Source organism: Saccostrea echinata, unplaced genomic scaffold, assembly GCF_033153115.1.
Source record: "Saccostrea echinata isolate AGI-Se365-2 ecotype Australia unplaced genomic scaffold, CSIRO_AGI_Sech_v1 ptg000032l, whole genome shotgun sequence".
NCBI classification, from domain to species: domain Eukaryota; kingdom Metazoa; phylum Mollusca; class Bivalvia; order Ostreida; family Ostreidae; genus Saccostrea; species Saccostrea echinata.
In genome coordinates, this window is record NW_026889781.1 from 2,311,032 (window position 1) to 2,320,778 (window position 9,747).

At 34.0% G+C, this 9,747-nt stretch overlaps 2 protein-coding genes across 3 annotated transcripts; both read left to right on the forward strand.

Moving 5' to 3' along the window:
• Positions 1 to 1,693: 1,693 nt before the first annotated feature.
• LOC133197828 (membrane frizzled-related protein-like) lies at positions 1,694 to 7,476 on the forward strand. The gene is made up of 9 exons (XM_061334018.1): positions 1,694 to 1,697; positions 2,418 to 2,660; positions 2,751 to 2,903; positions 3,058 to 3,186; positions 4,008 to 4,271; positions 4,425 to 4,574; positions 4,975 to 5,169; positions 7,126 to 7,208; positions 7,360 to 7,476. Exons 1-9 carry the CDS (start codon positions 1,694 to 1,696, stop codon positions 7,474 to 7,476), a joined length of 1,338 nt encoding a protein of 445 aa, XP_061190002.1.
• Positions 6,647 to 9,482, forward strand: LOC133197943 (uncharacterized). Of its 2 annotated transcripts, none has more exons than XM_061334115.1 (5): positions 6,647 to 6,787; positions 7,126 to 7,208; positions 7,360 to 8,068; positions 8,347 to 8,453; positions 9,083 to 9,482. In XM_061334115.1, exons 3-5 carry the CDS (start codon positions 7,876 to 7,878, stop codon positions 9,467 to 9,469), a joined length of 687 nt encoding a protein of 228 aa, XP_061190099.1. In that variant the 5' UTR covers positions 6,647 to 6,787; positions 7,126 to 7,208; positions 7,360 to 7,875; the 3' UTR covers positions 9,470 to 9,482. The 2 variants fall into 2 exon arrangements, with proteins under 2 accessions (XP_061190099.1, XP_061190100.1); XM_061334116.1 differs by having other exon boundaries at positions 7,907 to 8,068.
• The last annotated feature ends 265 nt before the right edge of the window (positions 9,483 to 9,747 follow it).

Here is a 9,747-nt window from a genome sequence, read left to right on the forward strand (position 1 = left end):
AATGAAATAAGAGCATCTGAAGTACAATATCCATAACACAATATATACAATATTCATACATGTAACATAGTATATAACAGGTTTCACAATAAACGTCAATTAATGAAATTATTTAAGTTTTACAAAGGCGGGGGTGGAGACGTACTTCTACTTCATGCTGGATTTTGAACAAATTATTTCTTCCTGCTATAGCCTGTAGGCTGTCAGTAAAAACTATGTATATTATGTATATGTATATATGTATACACAATATATAGATTATTGGATTTTTTCTGTCGGTAGTGGTATAAATTCAATTCCCCGCGCTTGCGCGGGATTTCATCTAGTTGTTATGTAAAAGAATTTAAAAATATATATATTTTCTTTATGTAATCAATTATTCAATCTTTAAAAAAAATGTTGACAAGGGCAATAACTCCTTCTCAGGTATCTTCATTCAGGCATTTTCTTTATTGTATTCTAACGAAAAATAGTTTCCCTGATATTCACAATTCAGAAGTATCTTATAAGTAGCAAGTATTTTGGAACTTTCAGCATCAGAATTATGCATTTGCCAAGTTTTTACATAATTTTTATTAGACTGTTTACAAAAAATGCACAATTTTTTATGTTTACATATACATCTGCTTTTTTTATGTGTCCCATCTTAAAAAATATGAAAACCTATACATTTTTGCAATAATTGGTAAATTTAAACTATATTAAATGAAAATAAATGGAGTTTTTGTACTTTGAACCATTAAAAATTGTGAGGGTTGAAAGACATCAAGTTTTTTTGTCGCCGGCAATCATTTGTACAGCAGACCCATGGGCCACATTCCTCACCTGAGCACTTCTGCTAAGAAAAAGCAGAAATCTGATCAATACTGAAAAGTTTAATTATAAAAGTGGGGGGGGGGGGCTGTATACTACCTTGACAAATTATGACTTTAGTTTGTTTGTTCTTTAACGTCCCTCTCAAGAATTTTTCACTTATATGGAGACCCCACCACTTGCCGGTGGAGAGCTGCAAATTTTGAACTATGCTTGGCACTCAGACCTATTAAGAAGTGAGGGATCTTTTTCGTGTCAGCACCTCCTGCGACACGGGACCTTGGTTTATACGGTCTCATCCGAAGGACCGGTCTCCACCTCCCACAGTGGGATTCGAACCCACGACGTAAGGATCGACTCCTTACTCCCCGACTCTAGAGCAGATACTGCGCTTATGGCTTTTGTAAATTTTTTTCTTATGCTAGATCTATTCTAACCTTGCTCACTGGGGACTTCATTTGAACACACTTGAATCTGCTCTACCTGAGGATGCTTCTTTATAAATATGACTAATTATGACTTTGCTGTTGTTGAGAAGGTAATTTTTATCTATATAATCCCAGACCTGTTTACTCTTACGATTTCGCCGTAATTTTACGGATTTTGAGTATTAAATACGTCTCACGTTTTGATTGAATGAAAATACGGAAATCCGAAATGCGTTCGTTTGGATTTTAGCAGTTAGTTTTCGTTATGATCTGTCTCAGTTTGACGCTTTTTAATCACTAAAAAAGAAGGATTTCAAACACTAAGTGATGTCGGGTTGCCAAAACGCGGTGGTTTCTCTAGTAATATAGTAAAATCGATGGAAAGTAAAATCTTACGGGAAAATGCCAAATCTCACTGACAAATCTCATAAAAAATACTGACAGACAACACTATGGGTAAACAGGTCTATAATCCTTTATGTATATTTTTTTTACATAACTTTGATTCATTGGCCACTCGCTCTATACATGTAGTACTGGGAGGGTCATAATTTAAACAAATTTCTATCAACACAACCTGAAAATGTCTTTATATTATAATGATTAATCATGGCTTTGCTGTTCCAAAGAAATTTTTTTAAGTATTCCTTTGTAAAACTTAAATTACACATTAAGCCCTCCCCCCTCCCTCGGGGGTTCACGATTTTAATCAACTTAAATCCTCGCTATCTCATGACGTTTCCATATAAATATGACCAGTCATGGTCTTGCTGTTCTTGAGAAGATGAATTTCAAAGATTTTTTCCTGTGTATCCCCATATAAGACTTTGATCACCCATTGTAACCCCCCTCCTTTCAACACTGAGGGTCATAATTTGAAATTAAAAAAAAGGGAATCAACACTATAAGTTTTCATTTTTCCGTCCTAGTGGTTCTTTAATAGATTTTTAAGAAATGCTAACAAATTTTCACTATTTCTGAGTCATCTCTCTTTTGAAGAAGACATTTCCCCATTAAAAAAAATGAAAATACATTTTACCCAAGAATACTATGTGGATATATAGTTAAAATTGGCCCAGTGGTTGTTGAGAAGAAGTCAAAAATGTGAAAAGTTTACAGACATCCCGTACAAGATCTGCGAATGACGAACTCGTCTTCTTTTAACTCTTTTTAAAGACTTCCTTGATGAACATTGTGGTCGAACTCTGCATGTGGGGAGTTATATCCGACTCCAGGCGTCCAAAGACAACCATCTGCGGCCAGACTTGACATGTCTAGTGCGCCTTTCTGCAACATCTGGAGATTCTGCGAGGATTCACACTCGCTTCCTCAGTATCGACTTGTCTTTACGAACATTAAAATGTGAGAAGACAAGGATAGAACTTTACGAAGGAACAAGAAATGCAAATCCGCTTACACGTAAATCTTAACTACACTTTGTTTTTCTTTCTACCGTGTCGATTGATATGTTAGCAAACAATTTTAATCCGTCCATAAACTTTTTTACAGCAATCAACGGACTTTGTGGGGACTTTCTTAACAAAACATACAGCTACATTACTGTCAATGAGAGTATCATGACCTTTAATTTGACAACGGGTCCTTCTACCAAAGATGGTTCATTTGATGCAATTATAACGAACTTCCATGAAGTCGAAGAAGGTGTATAAGATAAGTTAGATAAAATATTTGAAACCATTTTGATGAGATTTGTTATTAATTCTCTATTTTTTTTAATTATCTGTGAAAAGGTGCTTTGTTACAAAGAGTCACATGGTTAAACTTTTTGTTCATTTAACTCTTATCACCAAATCAGATGAGAAGTGTTTATATAAGTGGTGGAAATGTCGAAATGGACGTTGTGTGGATCCGTCAACCAAATGCAACTCGTTTGATAATTGTGGAGACAACACTGATGAGACATACGAAACATGTAATACAACAAGTACGTCATGTTCTAGAAAAGTCACTTTGGAAAGGAAAATAAAGTTTTTCGAGTTTTTGTCTCCCTTTGACATTTGATTGAAATTATATATGTTTAAGAAGCTAATTTAGAGAATATGTGTCCCCCGCTTATGGAAACAAGCAAATTCTAAGAATTGTGGCCCCCCGCATTCGGTGTCTTAGTGGATGGGTCGCCATTATTTATGGCAAATTGTGTCAAATATGAACACCCTTTCATATGTCATTCAAAAATATTCACCAGAAATAATTTTTTGAAAATTAGGTCAGACATCAAGGTCAAGGGGTCATAGCATGCTCGGAAACATCTTGTCACATGCAATGCACATATCAAATACGAAAACCCTATTTCTTCTCAATCAAAAATTATAATTTTTAAAAAGTAAGTCAAGTCTCAAGGTCAGGATCACAGAGTCAAAAATCATAGTTTATTTAGAAAGTTCTTGTCACAGTTAGCGTGTGTTAGGTGTAATATGAAGCCTATCTTTTTTTTTCTTTCAAAAGTTACAACCAATTTAAAGTAATTATAAAAAAAAAAATTGAAAGGTTAAAGTTCAAGGTCATGGGGTCATAAATAATAGTTTACTTGGAAAAGTCTTGTTACAGGTAATGTACATGTGCAATATAAAAGCCCTCTCTCTTCTCTCAATCAAAAGTTATGACCAAGTTAAAGTTTCTAATGACAAAGGGAAAAACGACAGTCGAATGAGATTTAATGCCCCACCCCTCCATTTTCAGTGAAAGCGGGAGACAAATCCCATTATAACATCACAAAATGTTCTATTTTAAATCTTTGTATTTCAGTGTATTTTTATGAAAACTGTGGACAGGAAATCCACGTTTACGATTCTGTACATTTAAAACTGAAGCGAAATGAGGGCTATTTGATTCCGGACATATTGTGTGATAATATTGTGGTAGCCCATGGTAAATTTCCGGACCTTGGCGAGGTTGTTAGTGTTTATGCCCATTTTCGTTCTATAAATCTTTCACAGCCGGAGGATGGGGTGTGCAAGTCCGCTAGAATTGATATTTACAGTGGATTAGGAAACAAAAAGAACCTAACAGGTACCTTATTAATATTGATTTCGATTGAACCGATTCATATGTTTTTAGTTGTAAATTTGAGAAGTTTTTAATTTGGTTGCTGTACTTTGAAAATACAGCCAAAAAATTTGCAACCACCTTGACTTCGTTCGTTTTTTAATATAATTTTTACAGGAAGTGAAGGGCTTTGTGGGAGTTCGTTAACAATTGCAGACTACTCTACCAAAGACGATAATTTTATGCCTATAGAATTCAAGACAGATATAATCAAACAACATGGAAAGTTTGAAATAATTCTTTCCAGTTTTCATACACCCACTTCAGGTTAGTTCTTCACATTACCTTCTAACAAGACTCGAAAATTCTCGAAGTTACGTAAATCAAGCAAAAGGGACAAAAAATTCCCACGCATTGAATAAAACAGGTACAGTGTATTTTGTGTATACGGCTGGTATTTCGGGATGGATGAATACACACAAACGTGTTTGGTTGAGGATTCCACATCAAAATTTAGACTAGAGAAATCCTTTTTATATTTATAACTGAACACTTAGGATAAGCAATCTTCCTCCCTCTCGATTTCCAGTTTCTTTTTTTTTTTATTTTCAAAGATTAAGTTGGTAGACATCCATACCTCTTGATCCTTGACTGGTATTAATTCGTGACTCTTCAAAAATTAATATATGACAATTTATTATAAATATATAACCTTAATATTTTAAAGGGACTTGTTTATCGGGTGAATTCCATTGTAAAAACGGATGGTGTGTGGACTCTACGGTAGAGTGTGACGGTTATCAGAACTGTGGTGACAACAGTGACGAGAGTGATCAGCTGTGCAAAAAGAAACCAATCAAACCTACCAAAGAAGGGGAGACATCGAATAAAACTGGGACAATCGTGTTGGGTATTTTGTTGGGTATATCATTAATTGCAAATGGAATTGCATGTTATAAATGGAATTGTAAAAGGAAAAAAAGGGGTGAAAGTGAAAACTTGCTGAATACCTATAGTGCACGCCGAGCTCAAGTTACGACAGACAACCTGTAAACTTTAACAATTTATACTTACAGATTAATAAATCTTGCAAATAATCTCCGAAACTCAGAAACACAAGAGTTCTTTCTTACTCCTTTGAGAATATCCTTGATACTAGATGGTATAATTTTATTTAGATTTCACTCGCATATTAATTATCGTTAATGTAATTAAGCCTACTTTCATTTCAAAAAAAAAAAAAAAAAAAAAAAAAAGAAGATATAAAATAACAAAATCGAGAGTACAGTGCGGTTTCCATTGGGGGATCTAAGTTTCTGGCAATTTTTAAGACCACTAACAACAAGCAATCGTTAATTTATTTCATAAAACATCATCACAGAATTATTTATTAAAATTTAAAAAAAAATCATTTAAATGATATTAAAGAAATAAGTTGTGACTGAAATGTGCAAATTTCTTTTGTCATTCACCGATCTTAATTTGACGGAAACTTCCAGAACATCAGATAGCATTGACCCGATGTTAAGAAGCAAAGTTCTCAGAAGTACAGAGAGCCGAGCTCATTTACAGAGGTGAACAAAGATTAAGATAAGATAATTTTTATTTAATGTCGGGTAAATCAGTAAAAATATTAGCTCTGACGAGTATTTTCCGACTACATAATAATGTTACATATAATACAACGATCATACAGAATAAACAAGAAACAATATCCCACTACTAAATTATCAATATACCTCTGTGATGCATTACAATGACGTATGACATAGAATTTATCACATTAAGACCAACAAACTGTAAATAAACCATGTTTACTAGTATCTAAAAATAAAAATTAGCGACAAGCACAGCAATTACAACAATTTCTGTACCAACTACTTATATATGATTTTAATTGGTTAGAAATAGTAATATTTCTAAAAGATTCTGGTAAAAAATTCCAAGGTTTTGCAGATTCATATCTAAAAGACTTCAAACCATATGATTTTGATCTATTATTATTATTATTACAAAATACTTCGTAAATGTCACACATATTTCGACTAGAGCAATTTGAAATTTAAACTAATAAAATGCGAATTCTATTTAGAGCTGCAGCACTTTCCATAAACTACATGTTATGTAGAAACAATATATTACTTAAATTTTTAATTTTAACTACGGTATGCCCTTGCGATACTGAAATTTGTTCATGACCTACATATATACAGTACACAATACAAACATTTATCACGTGACTGTCAAATAACGTGACCAAACCAAATTCCATATAGAACATCGTATAGACGATTCTTAAATAAGGTTTAATAAATATTCATGAAAAATCCAAAACGAGCCTAAGTTAGGCAACGAATGAAAACAAACTGGCAGCCTCCAGTTCATCAACACGTTCAACGAGAGATTTTTCCATTGTGCCAGATATGTCGTCTTCTTTTGTGGAAAAATTTATCAGAAGCCGCGACGTAGTAGCTCCGGGAAAGAACACATGTCAAAGGGATTTAAGTACTACAGGGAAGAATATGTGCATTCTGTTGCTGGTAAGTTTAATATTCGTCACCTTGTTAATGTGTCACGTTGTGTATTCACGTTGTGTATTAAGAATTGAACGCCTATGGACAGGCATACATGTACGATGCTAAATGATTTAAACACGAACACTACATTTTTATATCTATTTTATGTATTTGAAAGATTTTATTCGTCTGGAGTTCGTCAAATTATGTACATATTACATGACTGTATGAATCGTACAGTCGATCAGCTGATCATTCTTTTGACCCACCTACTGACATACGACAAGTTTTCAAGATTTTACTTATAACTTTAAATATGGGGAATTAAAACAACGTGTTTATAAAATGTGCAATTTTTGCAGTTTTTTCCGATGAAGCTGGTTGTCTGATAAGGGCAAAGTGCTACAGGTCTCAAAGGAAAAATGAGAGCCCACATGAAATGAAGGTACATGTATAAATTATAGATCTACATGTTTATCCAGGTTAAAACTCTTCTCAGTTAGTTTTGGTCATTTAAATATGGAATGGAAGGATTCTGTGAAAAAAAAATGACCAAGCCCCCTTATATTTTATTTTTATATTATTTAAATCTACAGGTTTTGATGAACAGTGACAAAATTGAGCATTCATTCTGCACATGCACTATTGGACAAAGTGGCAATTGTGGACATGTTAGTACTCTCTTGTATCAGATTGCTCATTATAAAAGGTGAATTTTACACTCATTCCTATGGATATAGCAAAAACCTCATTGCCACAGACTTGGCATGTGCCCAGGGGAGAAAAACTATGAGGGGAGAAAGCAGACAACTTGACTATCCAGGGCTATGACAAAGAAAACCCTCTTCGCCGCACAAAAGGGATAAAGTCAACTTTGTATAATCCTGTCTCACAAAATGAATCAATTGACATTAATACTCTACTTGACAAAATGGCAGACAAAAACATTTTGTTCAATACAGTTGTTGGTCAAAGCTCTGATGCTGTAGATACTAAATTTGGAAAATTTCAAAAGGGAAGCCCAATTAGTGATCAACAAAAATTGTCTGGTGGCTACATTATAAACTTAGTGGATAATAATATGTTTCCTATCTTGCCAGCAAAAAAATGTTATGGTGAACACTGTGAACATAGTTTCGAAAGAACAGCAGATGAAAAACTTTACTTCACTGAAAGTTTCAGAGGTACAAAGCCAAGAAATTGAACAGTGTACACGTTTCCAGTCCCAATATCCTAAGTGGCATAAAATAAGGAGAGACAGGATCACAGCATCCAAGGCTGGGGAAATAGCCAAGCGAAGAGCAGGTATATATGTTTGCATTTCTTGCATTTTCATCACAATTTGAAAAAAAAACATGAATTTTGATAGCTTTGATCTGCCATTTATTTATCAATTCAATTTTAAGAGAATGTTTAGATAATTACTGATGTTTTATTTTTCGGTGAGTGTACGGGAAAGTTGTCTAATTTATCATGTTTATCTTGCCTTACAAATGACTCTTTAGATGTTGATGAAATAGACCTCTGCTTTCAGATGGTGAAAAACTTGCTGACCGGTTGATGAAATAGACCTCTGCTTTCAGATGGTGAAAAACTTGCTGACCGGTTGAAATCAACACGTCATGTGCAGACTGCAGCTATGAAACGGGGTATTGAATGTGAAGATGTAGCAGCTCAAGCATACAGCGAGGTATATAACAGTACTGATGTTATTTGTGTCTTTCATTAGGTGACAGTCCTGGATAGTATACATTTATATACACAAATTTATATGCAGCTAAATATATATGAAATGCATAAAAAACAAGCATTCTGAGAGTATTGCATTAGCACTACTAGTCCCCTACCGGCAAGTGTAATCTGGTTCCCGTTAAGAATTGAAAATGCTATCTGTCTGTCCCTCTGTCTGTCAGTCTGTCCCACGTGGTTTTCCGCACTTTTTTCCTAAACGCTTGCAGATATCGAGCTGATTTTTGGTTTGTGAGTGTATCTTGATGACTTACAGATCAAGTTTGTATTTCGTTCCGCTTCATTGAATTTTGACGGAATTACGGCCTTTTCAATTATTAGGGGTTTTCCGGACTTTTCTTCTTAACGCTTTCAGATATTGAGCTGATTTTTGGTATGTGACTTAACTTTGATTAGTTATAGATCAAGTTTACATTTTGTCCCGCTTCATTGATTTTCGACGGAATTATGGCATTTTCAATTCTTAATGGGAACCAGATTACACTTGCCGGTAGGGGACTAGTATTGCTAATGCAATACTCTCAGAATGCTTGTTAAAATTGATTTGTAGTCAATTCGTTAACATTTCAGAAAATGGACAATGAGGTGAACATTTTTCCTTGTGGTGTGATTGTTAATCCATACTGTCATTGGCTTGCTGCAACACCAGATAGAAAACTGTACATGCCAAGTAGAAATCCATCCTATGGACTGCTTGAAATCAAATGTCCAAATACTGACAATTTATCAAAAGTGAAATGTCTTTCCGATACTAATGGACAGTTAAAACTGAAGAAAAATGACAATTATTATTATCAAATTCAAACGCAGATGGCAGTGACAGGTTTGTCTTGGTGTGACTTTTTTGTATGGCTGGAAAATGATGCACATTTGGAAACCATTTATTTTTATGAAGATTTTTGGCAACGTACAAAAGATAAATTAGATTCATTTTTCTTTGATTATTATTTGAATTAAAGAAAATAGCTGAAATAAAGTTTGTTATTTACAATAAAACAAAAAACACAACGCTTTTTCATTTTGTTTTGTTGGTTTTATTAAAGGTCTACGAAACAGAGTAAGTATATTTGCAATTGTCCATAATTGATTAATTGATCCTGCGACAGAAAGAGGAACAGTAGACTGCAAAAGGCGATACTCTTTTACTCATTTTATATGGCGCTCTACGTGGATCCTGAGAGAGGGAATTTTTTGATTTTCTTGTATCTGAGTAGTAGAAAATTGTCCATCACTAC